The sequence below is a fragment of the Lissotriton helveticus genome, chromosome 1_1 (genome assembly GCF_964261635.1).
Source record: "Lissotriton helveticus chromosome 1_1, aLisHel1.1, whole genome shotgun sequence".
In the NCBI taxonomy this organism is placed as follows: domain Eukaryota; kingdom Metazoa; phylum Chordata; class Amphibia; order Caudata; family Salamandridae; genus Lissotriton; species Lissotriton helveticus.
In genome coordinates, this window is record NC_136057.1 from 1,179,916,374 (window position 1) to 1,179,941,884 (window position 25,511).

Genomic DNA, 25,511 nt, shown 5'->3' on the forward strand with positions numbered 1-25,511 from the left:
ACCCAGTGTATGACTAAACCCAATATCTGAATTTTAACCTTACTTACTGCCTCAACTCTTTGCCTTTGTTAACTCCTCTCTCATGGTATTGTCCCAATTCTTTCAAATCCTTATTCATCTTTCTGAAAAAGTCTTCCTGTCTTCCACTGTCCCCTCACACTATTCCTCTCCTTACATTAGTTGCAAATTTCTAGAGCAAGTAATTTTAAACCAACTAGGTTTCTAATTGGCACTCAATTATCGTGGCCCTTTTTAATCTACGTTTCAAATTGTTTTCCTTTCTGTTAGCAATTCTGAAACAATAACCTAACAGAACAAGCTATTTTTTTATGTCATAATTCTTGATCTGCTCACAAGGTTTAGCCCAGTTGATCACTATCTTGATTTCTTCTATCTCCACACTGGATATGTCCGATACTGCACTCGAGTATCCTCCTAAGCAAGATGACTCACACCTGGTCATGAGCACAGCATTACTGATTTGACTGTCGAGCTCATTTGTCCTACATTTCAACCCTCTACACCAATTTTCTGCCTTTTTTGCCTTACTTTAGACTTTGCCACTTCTACAAAGATTACGTCAAATCTTTCTATCGTCCTGTGATTTTACGCTTAACACGGTCTCGACTCTAGCTGTCTTTCACCCATCAAATTTTGGATACATTCTGCTCACTTCAACTAAATCTATTGAAAGTAAGTTATTTTCTTCCTTGTCCCTTCCCATTATATCACTTCCATCACAATCTATATATTTTCCTCCTGCTTCTAGTCACTAAAAGGACAGCCCTTTAGCCAACCAATAAATCTTTTTCTTCTACCTTTTTTTCCAACTGACCCCCCCTCCTCCTCCGCTGTTGCTTGCTTCTGTCAATTTTCGTTTGAAAATCTGAAAATAGAGTTCTTTTCAGTGTTCAATACTCATTGCACTAGGGTCAGACTGGTACAGAGCTTAGCCCCAGGCATGAAAATAAAAGTGGCCCCCATTAGCAAATTGGATAGCTGAAAAAGTGGCGCACATTTGCAAATCAGGGTAGTTTTGTACTTGTAAAGACACAACATAAGTGTTTCGCTAGGTATGGGAGACTTCATGCATTTATGCTTGTTGTAGGCAATGTTTGTGGTAATATCAGGGAAATCATAAGTAAAAAGTGGCGCACCGGACAATAAAACAGGCCCACACACTGACCCCATAAGACCAACCCTTTGGCCACTGCTAGATTGCCTTATTACTGGCCAGTCTGACCATTCATGGGACCAACCTCTTATGTCCACAGTTGTCTTTTCCTAACTTTGATACTGCTCCACTCTTTTTGGTCTCCCTGCATGCATATGCCTTAATTTTCAAATCTTCAATTAGACTATTATGTATCTACTACTGCCACCTCTCTCCCTTTTGCTAGCTTCCATTTGGCATGTGCATTCTATTTAGATACCTCGGCATCACCTTCAAATGTACTCCTGGTCTTGCTCATCCTCATTTTTTTCGTCTTTCGCGTCTAAGTTGCCACTCGTAATCTTGGTTCTGCCTCTCATTTTCTTCTTGTCCCGTCTATAAAGAGTCTTGTTTGCTCCCATTTTCACATCAGGTCCCAAACACTATAACTCTCTTCTCGCTCTATTTTTGCTGACACCACCTTGCACTTCTCTTGCTTTTTTCCTCAAAGGACTGCTTTCTTTCATCCATATCTTCCCAATAGCTCCTTTGATGCTGTTGCAGTTATCACTCACACTGCATTGCAACATATTTGAGGAACACAAATGCCTGCTTTTCTTTTAACCGCATGCGTGCGGGCGGAATTCCGCTCGTACGCTGAGATTTTTTATATCGCACTTTACATGACGAGCTGGGCTCGTCATGAGCGTGCGAGGAGGCTACGCCATGACGAGCCCAGCTCGTCATGAGCGTCGAAGGGGTTAACCACTTTATTTTTCATTTTATAGCACAAAAACAACTATATATGCATATAATAATACATGTCTCAGCATACAACAGGTATATGGTACCATAGGATTCCAGAGGATCTAAAGTGTAAATATGCCTTCCGGTTGGGGGGATGAACATGTACAAAGTTTGTCAGAGTACAGTTTCAAATGGCTGTTTATCTTACAATTCTCCAGGTATACGTACCTACAGCACTACTTCCAGGGAAAGCCTAATTGATTTCTACTGCTTAAGGAGCTCCGGACCTGTATTTAATATCGTAATCCTATTTTTGAAGATTTCAATCAAATAGGATAGCCATTAGGTGGGTTCCTTTGATTTGTTAATTGATTTTCCATGGTTTGTTATTATGCACTCCGGGGCGTGGCTACGCGGGCGACGATGGTGGACGTAGCTTGCTAAAGCTCCCACCGGCCCGTTCCTTATCCGACCTTTAATCCGAGCTTCCGGACCCGTTTTGATCCCCCAACGGCTGGCAAGCAGTGCAGAGGGCAGGAGGCATCACCCGGCGTAATCGTTGTCGCTCCCGAATTGCTGGAGGAGCAGAGAGCCGCGGCGGCGGTCTGCGGCCTGGTCCCCGGGGTAGAGCCGGGACCTCGAGTTTTGCGCTCCCCGGCCGGGGAGTCGAAGTGCCGACCGGCTTTGGGCCGTCCCCCGGGGGCTGGCGGAATCCTTCTTTCAGGCGGAGTGAAAGGCTGCTGGAGGGGCCCTCTGGCTGTGGTGGGTGCCCGCTACTGAGGTGTGGAAGGGGCAGCAGTGCGACGAGGCCTGCGCTGGAGCCACGGGACCGGGCACTAGATTTTCGGGACCTCCGACCTTGCCGGCTGTAAAGTGGTGAGGGCGGTCCGGCCGGGCAGGCGGACCATCCGGCAGACGGACAGACTCTGACCGGCCCCGGGGTGCGGCGGCTGGACGCTGATCGGCTCGCTGCACTTTTGGGACACACCTGGTGAGCCTGGGGAGAATAGTGGCCTGCATCCTTGCCGGTAAGCCAGGGCCTGGGATCTGGTGCTCTCCCGGGGCTGGCTGCTGGCGGAGCCGACGTGGACCTCTGGAGGTGTCCGAGTGCCCCGTGCCGGTGGAGGTGGTGGCCAATTGGGGGGGGCGCCGCTGAGCTGCCTGCTGGGGTGACCTGCTGGACTTGCCACGTTTGGGAATACGGACCCGGCCAGAGGCGGTGGGTGGGCCACGTTGACCCTCCCCTGGACTATCCTTGGCGGGGCTGGTGGTGTGGCGGTCGTGACGCCCTGGGTCCTGTGGGACCGGTGACTCCGGAGTGCCCTGCTGAGTGCCCTGCAGAGCCATTGGGGGCAGGGGCGTGAGGGACTTGGCCTAGTGATCGGCTCCATTGACCCCGGGCTGGGGGCCGCTTCCTCTTCAGGGGCTGTGGACCTCGGACGGATCGGCTCTTTGGTGGAGCCCCCCCCCCCCCCCCCTCTCCTCTGTAGAGCCTCCTGACACGGAACCCTACACCTCCGTGCAGCTATGACTAGGGGAGGTGGCGGCCCGCCCAAGCAAGGGCCTATAGATAAATTTACCGGACCCAGCGGAGGATCTGGGGCTCCAGGTGGGAGTGGAGGAGCTGGACCTGACAACGCAGCGCTCATGGCGGCAATCACCCAGTCCAGGGACATGCTGGATGCAAAAATTGGGGCTGTGGGTGCAGACGTGACCCTGCTGCGACAGGATCTACGGAATGCTGTGGAGAGAATTACCGAGACGGAGTCGAGGATCTCGGTGGTTGAGGACGAGGTGGGATCATTGAAACGCAAAATGGCCGCGATGGCGCACGTTCAGAAGGCCCTTGCGACCCGAGTGGAAGATGCGGAAGGTCGCGCACGAAGGAATAACCTGCGCTTTGTTGGCTTTCCGGAACGGTGCGAAAAGGACAATATGGAGCAGTTTCTGACCAGATGGCTGGAAAGCTGGCTCCCCGAGGGGGCGCTCTCCACATGCTTTGTGATTGAACGTGCGCATCGTGCGTTGACGCAGCGACCACCGGAGGGAGAACGGCCCCGAGCTGTTATCGCCAGACTGTTGAATTATCATGATCGGGACGTGATTCTGCGTGAGGCGAGGGCCAGAGACTCCATCGTGTATGAGAATCAAAAGATCATGATCTTCCCTGACTATACCAGGTTAGTGCAGCAGCAGCGTCGCTCATTCTTGGATGCTAAGGCCAAACTGCGTGGATTGAAGATCCAATACTCCCTGCTGTACCCGGCCCGCCTGCGGGTCGTTTATCAGTCCCGAACCCATTTCTTCGACTCTCCTGAGGATGTTTTCAGGTGGACTGACGAGTCTGTGCAGATCAGGCCCCATGCCCAACCGGGACTCAATCCTGATGCCCCTGGAGGTTCGTCGCAGGAGCGGAGGGGTCAGCCGACCCGTACGGGCGGGCAGCGGAGGTCCAGGTCGAGGAAGAGATCCGCCTCAGCCAGTGTGACTCGTTCCAATGGGGCTGGGGTGTCCGACTTCTCCGAGGACAATTCGTGAGCCCAAGGGCGATACTACGCTGTTGTGGCGTGCTTGAGCAGCCGGAGGGTCCGAGGCTGGGACCCGTTCAGAGGAGTGTGGGCGATGTCCATGATGCTTGTTCTTGTTCTTGGGGATGGTTTGCTCGTAATGTTGGTGCAAGATAGGGGTCTGGGAGTGCCTAGATTGGGCCTCCGACTACCACGCACTGTGGGTGTTGGTTAGGGGTAGGGGTAGGGTGGGAATTGCGGTCTTTAAGGGGTGTTGGGATCCATTGGTATGGTTGGTCTTGGGCCCTCTGTTTTGGGCCCGGGGCGGCCCATGCCGCGACAGGTACTTCAATGTTCTATGAGGTATTGGGGTGGGGGGTGTTGGGTACAGGGGCAGGGGGTAGGCCATGTTGGGATAGTGATGGCTGAAATTGTAGGGTGTGTTGGAGTAGTTCCTGTAGTTGTTTGGGGGGCCGGGGGCGGGAGAGGTGGGAGAATGCACGTGCTGTTTGTTGGAGACCTGGAAGTATTACACGGTGGGAGGCGATGGCATGGGGGGCCGTCATGTTGGACCTCGATTGACTATGGCTGACTCGCCTCGCGGACTCCCCCGGGAGTCCCTACGAATAATCACCTGGAATGTCAGGGGGATGCTGGATGTAATTAAAAGGGGGGCAGTTTTGCGATGGGGTAAGAGAGAAGCTGCTGATGTACTCCTGCTTCAAGAAACTCACATGATGGGCTCTAAGGTTCTTAGCTTACAGAGATTCGGGTATCAGCAGGTCTATCATGTGGGTTTTGTCAGGGGCTCTAGGGGTGTTGCTATACTGGTGCATCGTAGGGTTGCATACGTTCATGAGAAGCAGTGGGCGGACCCTCAAGGTCGCTTTATATTCATCAAGGGCACAGTGGGCATGGAACCGGTTGTGTTTGGTAGTGTATATGCCCCCCCCCCCCTCTACAGTGGGCCCTTTCCGAGAAGCTGTTTACGGTGTGGGATGATATCCCGGAGTCCCTGGCGGTCATTGGAGGCGATTGGAATGAGGTGATGGATGTGCATGTGGACCGTCTGAGGCGGCAGGGTGTGCTTGCTGGTCCCTCTTCAAGTTCCCCTACCCGGTTGCAGGCCATGGTTGAAGGATTGGGATGGGTGGATGTATGGCGACATCTGCATCTGACAGCGCGCGAATACACATATGTCTCTGCTGTGCATGGCTCGTTCTCGAGGCTGGATTATATGTTTATGCCTGCCGTCTGTCTGAGTAGAGTACGTGGCGCTGCGATACTTCCGAGGGGGCTCTCAGACCACTCCCCTGTTTCAGTCACGATAGACCTGCTTACGAAGAAGCAACCTTTCAGGTGGAGGATGTCCACGTGGCAACTCCAGCAGCCCTCGTATGTCCAACACCTGCGGGAAGCTGTTGCACACTACTGGCGAGAAAACCTAGTAGAGGATATTGATGTTGTGGTAGCTTGGGAAGCCATGAAACCTACTATAAGGGGGGTTGATATTGCTTGGTGCGCTGAAGCCCGTCGTAAACGTCGGGAGTCGACCACTACGGCTGCTAAACTCGTGGAGGATCTGGAGCGGCGGAGTCGGGGGGGAGGGGACGAGGTAGCGGTAAGGCTGCTTCTCCAGGCGCAGCAGTCCTATGCCACTCTCTTGATGGACGAGGCTAAACAGGCGTGGCTGGCCACGCGGAGCAGAGTATACCAGTGGGGAGACAAGTCCAGTGCCATGCTCCATAGGTTGTGTCAGCGGCGCCTCCAGCCGATCACACTGCCGGGCCTCATTGGCGAGGACGGAGTGACGATTACGGAGCCGGCCGACCTTGCGACGAGTTTCGCCGACTACTTTAGGTCACAGTATGCCCCGCACGATGGTCTCAGCGCTGAAGATGTGGCTAAATTCATTGACGACTTGCCCCCCCGGGCGGTGTCGGATGAGGCCAGACGGGACCTGGATGCTCCGCTTACAGCAGAGGAGCTTGGGGAGGCACTGGGCCAGCTTAATGTTGGTAAAGCCCCGGGCCCGAACGGCTACCCTTGTGAATTCTTTAAGAAATTCCAGCTTCTACTTGGGGCCCATTACCGATCTACTCTGGAGGCGGCGCGGGAGCGGGGCAGATTGCCACCTGACTGGTGCCATGCCGAAATCGTTGTATTTCAAAAACCTGGCAAGCCCCCGGACAGACATGACTCGTATCGCCCCATTTCTTTACTGAATATGGAAGCCAAGATTCTGGCAAAAGCGTTAGCGAACCGCTTACTCCCATATATGGCGGATTTGGTCCACCCGGATCAGGCAGGCTTTATGCCCCATCGGGCGACGCGGCACAACATCCGGCGGGCGCAGGCGGCGGTGGACGCGATGGGGGTTCTGGGAGAGGAGGCGGCTTTACTGTTAGCTGACATTCATAAGGCGTTCGATTCAGTCAGCTGGACGTACCTTTTCGCGCTCCTGTCTCGCCTCAACCTGGGTCCGGTGCTTCTGTCATACATCTCGCTGCTATATACTGACGTCACGGCGTCCGTTAGGGTGGCTGGGGCCACGTCGGAGATATTTTCCATCGGACGGGGGACCCGTCAGGGGTGCCCGTTGTCCCCATACTTGTTTGCGCTGGTTATGGAGCCCCTAGCGTCTTGGGTTCGCATGGACGCACAGCTCAGGGGTTTTGTATGGTCTGAAACCCTTGTGGATAGGATTGCCTTGTATGCGGATGACGTCCTCTTCTTTTTTACTGACCGAGTGTTAGAAATAATGAGAATTTTTGGGGAGGTCTCGGGTCTTAACTTGAGCTTAGGCAAGTCTACCCTCTGGGTGCTGGGAGACAAGGCGGAGGTGGGCCTCTGGGCGTCGGGCCTACGGCGGGCGACCGACGGTCTGAAATATTTAGGGGTGTTCCTTTCAGAATCCGCCAGTGTTACGTGGGAGCGCAATATCGTGCCTGTGTGGGATAAAGTTCAAGAGGATATTAAGACTTGGTCTCGGATGCCCTTAACCATTTTTGGCAAATCGGCAATATTCAAGATGGTGGCTCTTCCCCGTCTATTGTACCAATTGCAGAACTACCCCCACCCCATCCCTCCCCAGTGGTTTCGACAGGTTAATTCTGCCCTGGGTCGCTTCCTGTGGGCCGGGGGCGCGGCCAGAGTGGCCCTGAAGACGTGCTTCCTCTCCACATATTGTGGTGGTTTGGCTACCCCAGATCTGTTGTCATATTATCAGGCCTCGCAGCTGCTAGTACTCAATGAGTGGTGGTATGGCGACAGAGGGGACCCGGCGTATGCCCTAGAGCGCTCCTTAATGGGTGACCATACATTGCACACGGTACTCTACTCGGCTCGGCTGCGGCGGGCGTTGCCATGCGTCACAAGGGTAGTCTTCGCGGTGTGGCGGCAGGCGTTACGCCGAATGGGTTGGTGGGGTAGACTAACTGCTGAGACACCGTTGTGGCATAATGGACAACTCCCCAGTCTGATGACTCTTCCGGGATTCGATGGCTGGGATGCAGTTGGGATATCGACGTTGGGACAGGTCATGTCCGGGACTACTCTTAAATCCTTCCAGGATCTTAGCGCTGAGTTCAGTATGCCCCGGACCCAGTTTTTTCGCTATTTGCAATTCCGGCACGCACTCACGCCCAGCGTCACGAACCTTGCCTCGCTCCCTGAGTTTAGCCCCATTGAAGCCAAGATCTTCATGGGGGACCTTGGTGACAAGAAGATCTCTCGCATTTATCAGACGATGGTGACCCACTGTTCATCTACCTTACTGCCTTTGAAGGCAGCTTGGGAGGCAGACATAGGCCCCCTGGATGAGGATGACTGGAGGGAGGCCCTGGAATCCCCGCGCGGTACCGCGATAGCGATGCGGCTTCGCCTCGTGCAATTCAAGTACCTTCATAGGGCTTATTATACACGAGAAAGGCTCTGGAAAGCTGGTCTGATTGGCTCGTCGGAATGTCTGCGGTGTGGCGCGGCTGTGGGTACATTGCTGCATACGGTGTGGACATGCCCTAGATTGATTGGATTCTGGAGGGGCATGTGGAATTGTTTGTCGGAGGTCTTGGGGTGGGACCTCCCGCGCTCCCACCGGTTGGGTTTACTTCATATACTCGAGGGTGTGGGTGGCAACATCTACAAGCGCCATTTACTACTACTGGGCTTAATAGTGGCCAAGAGAGATCTAGCCAGAGCGTGGAAGAGTGTCCGGGCCCCCCCCCTGTGTGCATGGAAAGCCGGAATGGATTTTTATATGGGATTGGAACGACCTGTGTTTGAGGCGAGGGGATGCCCCAATAAGCATTTCAAGATCTGGAAGAGGTGGGCGGAATACAGGGGGCTGCTCCTCGATCCCCCGGAGGTACATGAGGAAGAGTTATAGACGGTGGTACCTGAGTGCCTCCTTGCTATGTCATGCCTTACGACCGATGTTCTATTGTGTCTACTGCACGTGCATGGGGTTAGGGTGGGATAAGGGGTGGGTAGTGGGGGTGTTGGGCGTTGGGAGTTGTTGGGGGGGGGACAGGGGTAGGGGAGGGGGATTCCTACTTTGTTTTCTTCTTCTTTTCCTTGGTTTCATTGTGATGTATGTACACTATGCTGTAATGTTTGGTGGCGCTCTCCTGATTGTGGAGAACCACGGTTTCTGCTCGGCTTTAACTCTAGTAAAAAATAAAATTTGTTGTGAAAAAAAAAAATGCTAACTCAGATTATAAAAGCAAAAAGAACAAATGGACAGAATGCCAAACATTGCAAACATTAACCCTCCGTCACAAGGAGCTGGGTTTAATCCATTGTGCTTTTCCTCACCACGCCACCCAGTTTGGACACCGCCAAATGCAAATCAGTCTTGCTCCTGCACCTTACGGGAAGAGTCCAGCCCGAACTACTGAGGACGGTCCTCCATGGACCAGCAACAAGAATCATGGGAACGACACCTCCTTGACAAGGAAGAGATCATGGGGACATTATACAACAAAACACTCACGGGCCCAACGGAGCATACGGTTCGAATATGGTTTGATGCACAGCGCAAGATGGGCTGGGAAGGAGTGTTAACACAGGCTACGCCATTATGGGACACCCGGCGCCTAGGCAAACTGAAAAATACAAAGGGCTTCAGACAGTGGGACCTGATAGGCATGACCAAGGTCGGAGATCTTTGAAAAAAGGGAGAGGTTGTACCACTAGCCCCATTGCAGACAACGTATGGTTTAACACAGATAGAGACCTTTAGGTATGCCCAAATTAGACACGCGCTCATGGATGTAATCCCACAAGGAACACAACTACCGGAAGCCTCGCCTCTAGAAGACAGACTCCTCACAGACCATTTAAGTAAAAAAGCCTTTTCTCTGGTATACAAGAAAATCATAAACAACCTGCTGGGGATCCCATGACTGCCCTGAAGGAACGATGGGAACAAAGACCTGGGTACAAAGGATGAGACAGACTGGCAGGAAGCGCTGTCATCTCCCGGAGAGGTAGCGATCCCCTCTAAATTACGATTAATACAACTGAAAGTTCTACATCGAACATATTACACACAAACGTTACTACATAAATTAGGAGCAGCTGACACACCACTCTGCCTTCGGCAGTGCGGATTACCTGGCACATTCCTTCACACTATTTGGGAATACCCAAAAATCGTAATGCATTGGGAGGCGGTCATGAACACAATCTCACAGGTCACGAGGGTGGAAGTTCCTCCAGAACCCAAAAGATGCCTGATCAATATATGGGAAACAACAGATCTTAATCACATGATGCAAGATTGGGTAACACTGGGCATGGCGCTGGTGAAGCAGAACATAGCGCGCAACTGGGGATCAATACAAACTCCTACACTGCAACATTGGTGTCGAGATATGGACACTGCTATGATTACTGAAAAGGCAGTTTACGTACATATGGGACGCCCCAAAAAATGGACCCGGATATGGGGTGGCTGAAACGCCTTTCGCGGAAACATATGCGAACCCCCACAAGAGACAGAACCAATAGAAGACAGTGACTGATGGAGATCACAGTAACAATGGTCCCTACTCTAAGACAACATCTGGCAAATGTGTGCCCAAGATTTATATTTATGAACATGGAGGATCTGTGTGAAAAAGCAAGACACTTTATAACTGAATGTAATGTTTACTAGTGCTGTCTAATGCGAAATAACCATGTACCGATGAAAGTTTGTAGCAAAATTAAAAATGTTAAAAAAAAAAATCCTGGGAACGGTTTCAGGCCATCACCCCTCATCAGCCAGGCTAGCTTTAATCTAGTGGCACAGCAAGCACATGACCCACGTCCGGGCATACCCTTCCCACTTAGGGTGGCAAAAGGACCTAGCAGTTCGGGCTGGACTGTTCCCTCGATGAGCAGGGTCAAGACTGATTTTCCAGTTTTTTTGTTTTTTTTTTAATGAAAAGCCTTTTTCTTTTCCATTATGAGCTTCTGGTCTAGTTTTTTTATCCTTGTTAGCTTAACACTAAGAGTATCCGCACCATTTGACTTCGATAAGTAGATCTAAGTAACATTTCTGCACTTATACAGCCATTGAACTTAGGGCACAGTCTTACTACCGGACCGTATACACATCATAAACTGCCCTGTTCGATGACTAGATAATGTAACCAATCGACCTGGTTTGGGTTCCTTCAGTTGGATAACTCATTCTCACCCTTTACATCTCCAATGCAACCAATTTAACCTCTGAGGAAAGTGGAGCCATTCTCACTGCAGAAAGTTTAAGTGTATTTTATAGGGTTAAAATGAACGAACGCTCTGGATTCTGATGGTGTCCCCTGCAGACTTTTTAAACAAGAGCCTCACAGTCAGTTTAGTCTTCAGGTTGCCAATGCAGTAAAAAACGGATCGATTCCAATGGTATAATTTTAGTACAGGGAATTATCCTTCCATTTCCGTTGTAGACTGCTTTAGCGGGAGGATTTTTGTTTTTGTTTTTAAGAAAGCAAGTACTCGAGGGCACAGCATTGTATGTCTGCCCACAAAATGCTCTTAACCGCATAGTCAAGGTTTTTGCAAGGGATTACACACTATTCATCAGGCCTTTGGTCCGCATGCGATTATTAGCAAATACGTCCTTTTAATAAGGTATCATCCACCCTGTCTCAAACCAAAGGACGCCTTTAAGGAGATCAATAAGGCAACATCCATGCAGATCATGAGAAACTGGTTAATTAGCAGGGGATTGATTTAACTAGTGCGGTTCTTGGACACAGAAGCCTGTGTTTGCTTCAGCCCCAATGAAAATCTGACAAACTAAATTAGAATACCCAAGTGGATTCACTAGAGTTGCATCTTCCGTCCTTTACTTTTTTCATTTAATTATTAGTGACCTAGATTATTCTTTGATAAAATATGTTTTCTATGATCTGTGACACATCTATCGGATAACATTGTATACTGACAACGCTGTTCTCTGTGCAAGCTGGGGAAAATGGTTTAGTCACTTTGTGAGAAAGTTTTAAAATACGTTGTTTAAAAATAAAATGTACTGCAAATGTTACAAATTGTTACATTCTTGTAGTGGGGGGGGGTAATGTCGCACTTCTAGAGGCTTACAGAGAAGCAGGAATCGCTGCCGCATACAAAGAAGATTCGGAGGGGCAAAGGACAAGTGAGATGCAAGGGGGACAGACGTGAGAAAAAACGGAGGTATGAAGATTCTTAAAAAACTAAAAACTGACCGATATAACGGAGAGCAACCAGGGAGAAGAAAGACCTACTGATAAAAGGCAGAAGAAAGCACCACCTGCTGGAGACATACAGAAGCAAAAATATCTGCTGAATTTGAAGGTGACTAAGGAAGGGATTGGAATGACCTGCTGGACACAAAGGAGTCTCGGAGTGAAGCAGGACACATAGATAGAAAGGAGACATATGAACAGTAGGATATGGTGGCATGAAGAAGGCTACTTAGAGCAAATGAGAACACAGGGTAATAATGAAGACTTACCAGGGAGTTGGAAAACACTCTCCAGATGGAGACCAGTAGAACAGCAGATAGATATGTTTTTAGAAGTTGTTTGCAAGTGCAACAACTGAAAGGCATACTGTAGATTAATTAATTTGATTGTCTTAACAGAACGTTTCATCATAGTGGTCTTTAGACTATTTAGTAAATGGTTCTATAAATTCGTTAAATTCACTTTCGATTCAAAATCCACAGAACTCTCTGGAATTCATATACAATCATGGACACTGGGTGTAAGGCCGTCCTGATTCTATTAGACTTAACGGCGGCTTTTGACTCCGTGAACCATGATATACTGATCAAGAGGCTATCAGATTTAGGGATAGGAGAGACCGCCCTCACACTGTTTAAAGAATTTCTGGCCAATGGGATGTTAATGAAACTTTTAAAGCGCACGTATACCGTGTGGTGTCTTGGCGCTGAACTGGAGTAAGAACCTTTCGAAATGGAAGAGGGGGAATTAGTTTGAAAACAACCAAGTTTTAATTTTTTTCCTGAAGGAAAGGAGAGTTAGCATCTCTCATGTCAGCAGGAAGAGTGTTTCATAGTTTAGCTGCAAAATAGGCCGTACTCCGACCTCCCCAGCTCACAGTTCGGATCCTGGGTACCAGCATAAGTCTGCATTTGTGGACCTTAATTTTCTGCCTGGGTGGTACCACGAAAATAGAGAAGTAAAACTTCTTTCAGAGTTGGGGAAAAAGTGTTTGGAGGGAAAGTGAATTTGTAGACGCTCAACAGATTTTCACATGAGCAAATCTGCACCTACATATTAGCTTGTGCTAAAACGCAGTTCACACTTTTTTCTAGGAGTACTATTTCCTGGCCAACTTCTGTATATTCTTGTGAATTTATGTAAGCCCTAAATCTGCACGTAATGCAAGGACATATAACATTGGTGCAATGTTGTGACTTTCTTTAAGATTTGGGCCTCAAATTAGGTCTGGAGTCAATCATAACCTTTTCGATTTATTAAAATTCTCAATCCATCGACTGGCTTCTGCGATTTCACAAGGAGCATAGCGATAAACAAATAAGGTTTGTTCAGTGCCAGGGACATCTGTGGCAATGTGAGCGTTTTGAAACCAAACAATATTATTGCTTTTTTGCCAATGTTGGTTATAATGGCGAGTGCCTAGCAGGTCCCTAAACGTTTTACAAAAACTATATCAAAACAAGACATGCATTCCCAAACCCAAAACGCTGACCACCAACGTAAGACCAATTGGCTTTGTCAATGCTGGTTTACTATCATGTTTCCCATTATCTTGTTGAAACTGATTGCAATGATTTGCCACTATGAATAATTTTTGGTAATAATAGCATACATCAACACATTTTACTAAATGATGCTACAAAGAAATGTAACCTACAATGTCACCGTTTTTTGACCCCCTTCTTGCATTTTTGTATGAAGATTTTATTTTGACAAAAAAGGATCATCAATCTTGCTTTCAAACTTCTGCAGATATGTTCATCTAATTAGAGAGTATTCTGGGAGCACTGTTGTAGCCTCATATTATTAAACTTTGAAAGTGTACATATTTTTACAGTGGAACCACTGTCAGCAGTGGAGTCCCAGCTTACAACATTTCCTTAGAGCACTCAACCCAATAAGAAAGGCTTTGCATTAATAAATCAGTTTTAACATCATTAACATATGGACACAAATATCACCTTAATTGTAGATAATGCCCTTCCCTGATCCATAATGTGGTACTGTAAACTGGCAGCCAAAGGGTTAATGCTGCAGGGAGTTGGGCCTACTTGACCCAAGGACAAAATAAACACGAAAACGTGTTTTCCTTGACCCCAAACAATAGGTCCCGGGAATCTGGCTATATGAATTCCACACCCCTGAGTTGGGTCTTCACCAGAACCCAAATCTGAAACAATGGTAACACATTCGGAGAGGACATGGCCTACTAGTACAGGCTACACCATCTCTCCTGGGTGGTGTCAGGTATGATCCAATAATGGTTAGTTCTCATGGGTAATGGCACACAACAACTAAAAACACAGCGTAATGAACATGTCCCAAATAATGACCAGTTGTTTTAGGTGATTAAAGTAATTCATTGATCAAAAGAATTCTATTGGTTTGGGGGTCTTCATTACTTCTTCAATATTTGTAACAATTTAGCTGTGCTTTAGAGTTTTTAGGTCTGTCTTGACAGAACGCGATCTGCAAAATCCTATTGTTACTAATTCTTTAAATTGTAAGCTAGAGTGGGCTTTGATCAGCACAGAGGAATAGCTCTATCCAACGTCATACTATTGCCTTGGTCTATCAATTAAGCCTGCGGTAGAGAGTTTGCATTGCAATGCATGAGGGACTATTTTACATCTCTAAAGCACACTTATTTGTCACATAAATTTCATTAAAGCAAAGATGTACTGTATACAGAAAGCTTTTTTTGTTTTTTCCACAGCAACAGGCTTTAATATTTTAGTTGGCACTCAAAATGCACGACGGGCCTATTGTATTTGCCAATGCTGGTTTAGAAATGTGGGTGTGAGCAATGATTTTTCCAGAGAAATTATCTAATTTAATAATTTTCGAAAATCAGTGTCAAAGATTGTCAAGTGTATCAATGGGTTCACTGGCGACTGTACTGTAGATCACACATTTTTCATTTGGATATAATATCTTTTGTGAACAGAACACCACACTTTCTGGATCTATGGTCTCATCCACCACAGCCCCCCCCCCCCCCCCCCCCCTGCCCTTTAACTGGGCTTTTGGTGATGCTCTCATTATTGTACGAGCTTAAAAATTGCCATTATTCTTCTAAATAAAATAAATAAGTAACACTAATTAATGCGTTTCAGCATGGAATTGGAACCAATCCCTCTTTTTGATCCTAGGGTGTTATTCATGTTCCCCAGAGCTTGGAGGTGGGGCACAAAAAGAGCCACCACTTCAATTTCAAACCTCCCAAGCCCTCCCCGCACACGCTCTTCCCTCGTGGTGCCTTGGTGCCTAATTAGACACTAATCATCCTGCTGTACTGGGAAAGCACACACACAAGTGTTTCTCTCCCAGAGCCCCCTCCCAGTCACAGGGTGGAAGAAAAGGCACACTTCTGAGTTTTATATGTGCTCCGTCTCCATGGTAATGATTTTACAATGTGCTGTTCGCATCAGTTCAAGGCCTGCCTGCCTCCCTTGCTCTGGTACAGCTTTTGTGATTGGTACACTCAATCGCACAGCACAATGCAGTGTCAAAGGGATGCTTCTGTGTTTACCGGTCTTTATTAATTTATGAAACGTTACCTAGCGTGAACATAGCCCAAGGGTAGGGTGCCAGTGCGCTGTACAAGGGGAAGACATACAGGAAAAAAAAGTATATAAAATGTCAACGAGTCACACAGTGACAAGTAGAAAAAAAGTAATTGTGCGCGGTAATAATGGACAAGCAACGTTTGCAGAAAACATTAGATAAAGAATTGAATGCGGTAAGGCGACTCAGAATAGTTATAAATGGTGCCTGGTGTATACAGTGCGTGCCTTCAAAGGACAGGCAGGGGTTAGGAACAGGAGGGTAGGATGGGCGAATCCAAACATCAGTAGGTGAAGGTAGATTGGGCAACGGCAGGGAAATGTCAGGGAAACAATTAGTCTCTTTCCGACAGGAAGGGAGTTCATGAGTTTTATTCAGACTAGGAGGTAGGTTTTTTCACGTATGAAAGCCGATGGTTCGAGTAGTAGTGAGTTGGAGCAGTGCAGGAGAAGCTGACCACCAAAGAATTTCAGCTTTTCTGCTATCTATCAGTGGGGCGTCGTGTCCATAACTTTGAGGGCGATACATGCTAACTTGACCTGAGATCCATCCTCAACGGGGAGCTATTCGAGTAATGAGGTGGAATGTCTCGGCTCCAGAGACCGACCGGGCAGCTGCACTCAGCACTGCTCCGAGAGCCAAGGGAGGCTCTGAGGAATGAGCAGCAGTCTAGGCTGGATGGGGTCTTTGAACAAGGGACTGCAGGTCATCATTGGAGACCCAACGTCTGTCATCCCAGAGTGATCGGAGTTGAAAGCTAGAGATCCTGGCCATGGTACTGAAACAGGAATGGAGCTTGTGCCTGTTTTTGAGGGTGACTCCCACCAATTTGGCATTGTCGACGATGGCGGGTGCCAATTTAGGAATCAAAATGGGTCAATGCAAGATTGCACCGGTACATTAGACTGCTTAGGTGAAATTAAAATAATTTGTTTTTTGCAGGCTGAGTTAAGAACCTGGTAGGCATCCAGCTTTGAACGGTCTCCATTGTTTTAGAGAGGAGGGAGATGTTTGAAGAGGATATATTGAGGTTCAGCGCACTGGCGATAATGGACCACCGAAATGTTAAAGATAATTCTTAAAGATAGTTACGAGTCATTCATGTTTTATAAATTAACACCACCTCCATTTTCATGTTTAGCAACGAGGGTAAGAGACTTCCCCAGACGACAAATACTGATGAGGACAGTTGCTTCCATGTGGATTACAACCTCAGGGATTTTCTCGAATTTTAATGTATAGGCATTTGTATAGTACTTTCCTACATATGACAACACCTAGATCGGGTTGCTGAATACGACTAACACCAATTGTGCAACAGGCTAGTAAATGGCTCGTCGCCACTGCGAAAGGGGAGCAAGGCCACTCCCAAGAGCAACAAAGGGAAAACCTAGAGATTGGTATGAATGCATACATGAGTTTGGAACATCAAGCAGCAAGACCAAAGGTTGTTTGCGCATAGAGTCATCATCAATCCTTAGTGTCACTTAAATGTAAGGCAGTAGCAGAAGGTGACTCTTCCAACTGATAAATTGCCTGTTAGCATTCCTTTTACGAGGGACTCACAGATAAGATATTAACCAGACTACAAAGAGCAAAATGATTGGGTTAGGCTAATGTGCGCCTGAAGGGAAAACAAAACAGCTGCATGTCACTAACAAGAAAGTACACCACTAGTGGAGACACTAAAAATGGCTGCATGTCATGCATATGCCTTCACAAAATAGTCCTTTCATGGGTGCAGGATAAAGTAAAGCCATACTTTAGGGTTGTGCATCCACGTACTGTCTTTCTTAGGGTAGCACGTCCGCAGCATTCCCCCCGAGGGTTTGGAAAACCTGGCCACTGTAGTATGCAGTTATGGCTAGCCTAAGGGGACAGCACATGACTCATCCATTGGGCGAGTCTTTGGAGGAACTATCAAAGCCCTACAACTTTCCTTAGGTTGAAAAAGGTGTTACATCACATAAAACTGAGCACAGGTTCCTAATCCAGCATCCACCAGCTCACCATATCACACCCTTAAATTAAATCACAAATTACGGTTTGGTTCACTAGAATTGTTAGTTCAGCCCATTGCCAATTCTGATCACAGTTTCATAATAATGTGAGGCTTGGTTGTTCAAGAATTGATATAGAGTATAAATCCAGCACCTAGCAATTACATAATTTTACAGAAGGCAAGATGCATTTTGCCAAACAGTTATCAGCATTTTATTTCAGGGCTCCATTGGGGGCAGGTTGGATCTCGAGTGGACCCCGTGCTGCCAAGAATATTTGTCTCTGTGTCTTTATTTCTACAGGCCTGTACAGTACCCTCCTTCATGGCCTTGCTGCAGGCTACAGTGGGATTTCTGCAGCCCTGGTGGTCGGTGAGAACAGGGAGTTGAGATTGTGAGTGTAGGCAGATCAAATGAGTCCACGAGCGTGGTGGAGTTCTAGGATGAAGAATAGTTTCAGGTGACCAGACCCTTTACTTAATATTTAGGCAGAAATAGGACACAGACCTGTGGGTTTCCTATCGGTCACACATTGAGTGCTGTGCTAAGTTAATAGTTTTTTTTTATGCACTCGATTACCCAGCGGTGTCTTGGCGCTAGCATCACTGAAAAGAGCTCTATTTAAAATTAGTAGTTCAAAATCCAGGTTCTCACTTGCGTTCTAAAGTCAGCTTTGATATGGAGTGGGAGGGAGTTCCAAATTTTAGAAGCTCGAAGGGTGAGGCTGCTTCCACCCCACTTTGCTTCCTTAAATCTGGGAACTACAACATATTTTTTCTCCTGAGAGCGTAAAATTCTAGTTGGCAGATACAATTTAAAAGATGGTTTTAAGAAAAAGGAGCTCATATCATGTAGAGCCTTAAAGTTAAGGTAGAGTGCCTTTAATGTTATGCGATTTCTGACCGTCAGCCAGTGAAGATTCTTAATGGCCTGGGAGACAGATTGAAACTTGGGTATTCCAAGGAGAAGCCTAGCAGCCACATTCTGCCGAATTTGCAGTTTATTCAAGTACTGCTCCTGTGAGCCCAGATAAAGACCATTACAGCAGTCAATTTTTGACAACACTAATGTAGTGATGACTTTTTGTTTTTGCGCTAATGGGAATGAAAGGTAATATTTTCTTAATAAGTTTTAAGGTGTTGAAGGATGATGAAAACACTGAATTTATTTGCCTGGGTTAATTTAGTTTGTTATCAATTACAACTCTGCGACCTTTTGCCTTCGTGACCGGTCGCTGGGAGCTCGCCCATCTCCTGCGGCCAGGTGGAAGGTGACCACAGCCGGGGGTTGTTTCCTAACACAATGACCTTGGTCTTGCTAGAGTTTAATTTTAGACAGTGACTGCTCCTCCAATGGTTGTTTGCACACATGCAGTGGTGAAAATTTGCTTCAGTCTAATGGATATTGTTAAATGCCAATACCACAATTTGTGTGTCATCTGCATAGGAAGTAAGAGAGAAACTGAAGGACTTAATCAACAAGGCAGTTCTATTACATAGAGACTGAAAAGCGTAGGCCTGAGTGAGGACCCTGCAAGGAAGGGTAAAAGGTTTGGATAACCATGAATCAAGCATCACTGTTTGCTCTCTACCTTCAAGAAATGATTCAAATAATGCCAGTGCCTTGTTCCTTACGCCAACATTCTGCAACCGGTCAATTAGGATAGAGTGGTCTACCGTAACAAACGCGGCCGACAGGTCAAGAAGAACAAGCACCGCAGTTCCTCCACTATCCAGCGCGGCCCTAATCTCCTCTGTGGATTTTATAAGTGCTGTCTTGGTACTATGTTCACAAGTAGACAAGAGCAGCCATGTCCTTGCGAACTTGGTGTTGCTAATAAGCATAAACAACGTTCACAAGGAACTCATTACATAAATTGTTACAGTTTCTGCAAGAATTAGTATATCTTGCGTGAATGAAGCAGAGACAGAGAAACATTTAGGATGGTACCTTAATTCAATTAGGTCTATTAATATTTTAACAACTTTTTAAAGAAGCCCACAAAACAATTATTGCAATTTTACTAATTTCAGTCGAAGTAAGTATAATTTATTTAGCATTTCGAAATTCAAAAGTGCAATAATTGAATATTCAGTTGTGTATTTACAATATATACATTTACAAATTTCACAGTGTATTTGTGACCCCCAGTGGTGTGGCCATAAGCAAAAGAAGTGCAATATACGTAGTGCTAATAAAAAGGAGAAGACGCAAAATTGGTTATTGGTATTAAAAGAAGAAGAGTTCTTGGGAGTTTTAGTACAATCAATTTTGTAAGAACTTTTTTCTAGGCTCTCTATTTCTAGTAGTCGATGACGTTTCGATCCTCTTGAGATACGGGGTCTCTTCAGGACATTAGTTCTGGGGATTAAATGGATAAAATAATTTTAGCTGGAGCAAGGAGGAGTACAGTGTGTGGGCTAGTGATAAAGGATAAATCACTTACCGATTAGCACAGAATAGTGCCCAAATTGTAGAATTCTTACTAAGTAAATCAGGGTGCTTCATATGGTGTCCAGGTAGGGTAGGTCCTAGTGATGACGGCATTATATCCGCTTCCCCATGTGCGTGTGCCTAGTGTGATTTTAGCGGTCCGTAGTGAATATTTGTAAAAAGGGACGTGTATATGTAGTCTCCAGAGGTTGGGGAATAACCTAATTATAAGATTATGTATATAAATCATCATCAAAGTGAATTATATGATAATCAGCGGTATAGTGCCATTATCCCAATGTGAAGGCCGTAGCGCTGTAAGGTTACAGACAACAGTAGCAAGCATCCAAATTCTGGACATAAAGTCAGCAGTAAAGGGACAACAATATTATATATATATATACATATACACATATACACACACACACTGTGCCGCAACCTCAGATCAATGCATTATCTCCAATTGATGTATTCATGGTAGCGGACATAAAGGCAAGTCTTCAGACCATCTGGTAGTATTACCATTTTAACAGATAATCTTGTCAACCTATGGCAAGAGATTAACAACGCAGCATCACTCTTATAGCGTCTTCTATACAGCTACCGTATATCTTGGTAATATACAGGCATGTAATGTCATGCAGTTGGTGATAAGACAAAATTACATGATAACGGTGGTAACATGCTATAGCACATGGTGACATCTAATTCAGGAGCTATGAATTGTAGTAAGAGCAATTTAGCCTACATCCTACCATGTGTATCTGAGTGAGTGGTCTGGTATGACTATAAAACATCAGTGATCTGTGTGTCTCTTGGTAGCTGTTACGCAGTGAGTGTGATGATGTTAACTTAGTACCATGGCCTGGTCTGAAACCAAATTGTGATGGTTCCAGAAGTTGGTTGTTTTGGATAAAGGTTGTTAGTTCATGAGTTTTTCTATTATTTTTGCTGGGAACGGTCCCTCTACTAGAGACAAACTGAATTTACCATGAACCCAGTGTGGTTTCCTGGTCTAGTGTGGCTCGAAGGCCCAGAAACACTTTAATGGGCAGGGCTTTTATGAAAAGTTTCTGAGAATGGAGGTGGTCAGCACTGAAACACCTTTATTCACGAGTTTCCCAATGTGGAAGAGATCTTTTTTACAGTGAAATTTAAAATCTCAGGGTCTAAAGTGTACAAGCCGATTTTGCAGCTTCACGCTCACTTTAACGGGATTGATCCCCGTCATTGCGTTAGCGCCCTTTGCAACCTGAAACAATTCGCTCTAGACCGAAGGATGCCTGATTTTACAAATTTGTTTCTGAGTGGATTATAGTCAATCAAGGAGCAGCTTTCTTGTTTCTGAAACATATTTTATTGAAACAGGGTTGGAGACTCCCCATATAGACCTCATATTTCAGTGTCTACATTATTTGGACCAGCCATTACAAATAGCAATGATTTGAGCGAACTAACAAACCTTGACAAAATGCTGTGTGTCAGCCTGAGTTAAGAAGAAGGGGGTTGCAAAGGCCACAACTCCGGACACCTCCCTCCATCGATAAATCAAAGCCCAAGCTTAGCTGGTGTCACACCACTGATTTGTCTCACGTTTGCTTGTGCTCACAAGCCCTTGAAAGCCAGAGGCGCAGTATTAGCGAAAACAACTGATATTGCATCAACCCCCCAGTCTACTCCCAATCTATCTCAGGAGACTCCCCTCAAACGGCATGCTTGAAAACCCAGCTTCACGGCTCCCATATGGGGCAGTACTCACGTTCTCGTGCTGCATGTGCTTGAGAAGCTTGAGCTCACGGTAGGCGCGCTTCGCAAACAGCTCGGACTGGAAGGGCCGGTACAGCTTCTTGATGGCCACCTTGGCAGTTGTTTTCTTATCAATTGCCGAGCTGAAGATACAACAAGAAACATTGACCCAAACAGTTACTGACATTTAAACAAGGATTTATGTGACTCCACATGCAGCACTAGGCAGGTAGTAAACATGCCTGTAGGCAAATTGGGTGCATTTTATGACATGCCAGTGACTCTGGCCTGTTGCAAGATGAGTCCATCTCTGCAGTATGCCAGCTATTTCTGAGGAGAGACACACAGTGCTCCAACCAAGAAAGAACTAGTTGGAATAATTCTAGTCCCTATATCTTGCAGGTGAGTTTGGCATAAACTCTCCGAATCATCTTCCAACCATTTTGAAACTTCTTGAGACACTGCAGAAGGCAACTGAAAGTTTGAGCACCAGCTTGTCTCTTACTCAGCGGGCAGTCTCTCACTATCCATGGATGTCTCAATCATGGTCAGCCTCAGGTCAAGGTTCCCAACTCTGGAGCCTTTCTCCTAATATACCATGAATCTTTCTAAAAAACGGTCAGTTCTCACACTTCTTGGCTTTCGAGCTCTTTGGATTGGCAAGAGATGTTCTTTTGCACGATAAAATAAATGCATAGGCAAGAAAGATCAAATGTTTCAAGCATTAGCCACCACCTAATGTAACGTCGGCCATGTATCGTATTTGTGTTATTCTAGGAGCAGCAACATATACACAGTGCATAATTTGTGCAGGCGGCTGCACTTATTATAGGGACTAAAACCTTTTTTTAAACATCAGACTTTGAACCAGAGCAAGAGAGATAAAGGCAGTGAAACGAGGAGGAGAAAGATGGCAAACGGTGACAAAGGGAGAGGGTTGAAACAATCTGCAAGTGTGTTATGGAGAGACCGAAAGAAAGAGGCAAGGGGTGGAATCAAGACTAGGCAGCCCTTAAACCCAACCGGCAGTGCTGGACTCGGGCTCCTAAAATACCCTTGAGCGCCTGCTCTTGTTTTCAAATTCAGCAAATGCACATTACGCGCCAGTTCCACTGAAGTATAAGGCTTATGAAATGCAAACATCACAAGGTAAAGCCAGTGACAGGCGCAAGGAAACGTGCCCGCTGGTGCTGGGCGAGACTGCAGAGGAGCCGGAGGTTGTGAAATGCCTCAGCTTCCAGCCACAGTCGCTGCACCTCAGCCTCTCGGGGTCAAGGGGCCGTGGCTGAGACTTGGGGCGCCTCTTACTCGCATACACAGACAGCGAAACGAACGAAAGGCGAGGAATGAGGAAGAGGAGGGCTGACCCGGGGCATGAGGGGCCGCACGGGGCGTGCTGAGACTTGAAAGCGCAGGCAGGGTGAACCAGGAAGCGAGGCGAGGGGCAGCGGGGCGCGCGCGCTCCGGAGAGCCCCGGGGCTGCACGGCAGCGGCGCGCGGGGGGCGGTTGGGAGATTTGTGAGACACACCTGGGGCGGGCAGGGGAGGCACGTGCCTGAAGGAAGGGGGTACGTGGAGGGCGAAGCACAGCTGCACGGGGGATAAAACATGCACTGGGGAGTGCGCGTGACAGGAGATGTCAAAATAAAGAATGGGGTTAAAGAGGAGTCTGGATAGGAGCGGTAGGTCGAGTCCCCCAAGCGACTGCAGTGAGGAAGCGTCTTCTGGCAAAGGATATGTCGCGATGGAGCTAACTCAATTGTATCTATATGTACCTCACTACCCCGGACGAGGCGCTGGGAAAAGGTGAGGGAAGGAGACGTGTGCCGCGGGGATGTTATGAGAGATATATGGAGTTAGAGGGGTAAGGGAATGTGATATGGGGAATTAGAAGGTATGGAGAAGCGGTAAGCGCAACAGAGGCACGGGATGCTGTGGTAGGTAAGTTGCGCAGGAGGTGGGACACGAAATGAGCGGACAGGTAGGGCATTCCCTGCTGCCTGGGCACACTGCGACCCTCTGCCAGCCCCCCGAGCCCGGGCTCTCACCAGACGGTGCCGTAGGCGCCGGAGCCCACGGTCAGCAGGTCCCGGTAGCGCTCCCGCACCTCCCACATGGTCTTGTTGATTTCCTGCCGGTAGAAGCCAATCTTGGGAGTCGACATGGTGGCAGAGGGAGTGAACGGAGGGCTGTCACCAGGAGTCTAGCGCTGCTTGTGCGGGGAGGGAGCTCGGCCCTGTGGCAGCTGGGCGTGGGGGGCGCAGGGGCATGCCGCGAGGAGCTCCCCTGTCGCACAGCCGCCCTTCCTTCACCTGCCCCGGCACCAGGTGCTGCTGCTGCTGCTGAGGAGAAACAGAAACGGCTCTTTTCCTGAAAGAAAAGTGATCCTCGTTTCACTGGGTCACGTGACCAACCAATGCTGTAATCCCTCCTCTCTTTTTTTCGCTTCTGTATATTTTCTTTTTTCAACCACTCGGGGCAGGAGCTGCAGCGGCGGGCCTCCAGGAAACCCAGTCTGAACAGTGTGTGCTTCCTTCCCCTGGCTACCTGGAGTGATTCTTCTTGGTAACGCGCCCTCTCCTTGTTTTAAACTTTTCACGGTATCGGGAAGCTAACATTTTAGGCCTCAGTTCTCCAACCTTTTTCTTCATTAAGAGCTACTTATAATAAGCGTCTGCTTTGTGAACTCGGTCTGGATGACGCCTGGGCCAACAGATCTTCGCCACCCAAACAATTACTAAAGAAATTATTCTGGGTGTGGGTGGATAATGAGAGAGCTAAACAAACCAACTTATGTAGATCTGCTGGGGAGTTTTTGTCGATTAAAGGCCGCCCCTATAGAGAACATTATTTGGATGTGATTTCCAACCCAACAGATAGGGCGCTGTATTTTAAATTCAGGGTTGGTGTTCTGCCCCTGGGATCATGGACAGCAAACTGGAAACCCCCCTGGCAAACTGTATCAACTTGCCCTTTCTGTACGAACAGTGTTGAATCTATTTTCCATCTAATGTTTGTATGTCCCGCATATACTAGTCCTCGCCGCAGATGGTTGAAACCGCTTTGTCTGAGGCTGGGCACACGGTCATATGCGGAGGCCCTATATCTGTTAAGATCAGACCCTCAACCCTTGTTCGCTTGTGGCTTGGCGAAATACCTGGGGTGGGCTTGGAGGATAAGATCCGCGAGGATGATGATCCTCCAGTAATGGCTCCAATTTATAATCCATCGGCCCACTTACCTATTGTTGTGTCCCATTCCATCCCCCAAGGTTGATTAAGTATGTGTCCGTATGATTGTCCCAAGATGGACGTTTTTTAGCATTGTTGTATATTTTATTTTTTTAATGATTTCTTCTCTTGATTTTTAAATTGTATAACTGTTTTTATTCTGTACTTGTTTTTATTGCAATGCTTTTATGAAACGAAATATTTCGAAATAAAGCTATACAACAACAACTTATAATCATTGAAAGTCACCCCGAGCTATTAATATTAGTGTTATGTATGGCTCTGATGGAGAGCCTCTGTAGTTCATATTACTTTCGGAAAGTCATACCCAGCGTTGGATTGGTAACACGGGCACTCGGGTAATGCCCGAGGGGCCGGTATCCGAATTCTTGCTGTGGGCTGCTTTTTTGATT

The 25,511-nt window shown here is 47.3% G+C and overlaps 1 protein-coding gene across 1 annotated transcript in view; it reads right to left on the reverse strand.

The window, feature by feature from the left end:
- MAPK12 (mitogen-activated protein kinase 12) overlaps window positions 1–24,297 on the reverse strand; it is a 381,349-nt gene extending 357,052 nt beyond the window's left edge. The window contains exons 1-2 of the mRNA XM_078679111.1: window positions 23,917–24,297; window positions 21,882–22,011 (exon numbers count right to left, since the gene is read on the reverse strand). Coding sequence (XP_078535237.1) covers window positions 21,882–22,011; window positions 23,917–24,032 — 246 coding nt within the window. The 5' untranslated portion in view covers window positions 24,033–24,297. The remainder of the gene's footprint in view (window positions 1–21,881; window positions 22,012–23,916) is intronic.
- Window positions 24,298–25,511: the final 1,214 nt, after the last annotated feature.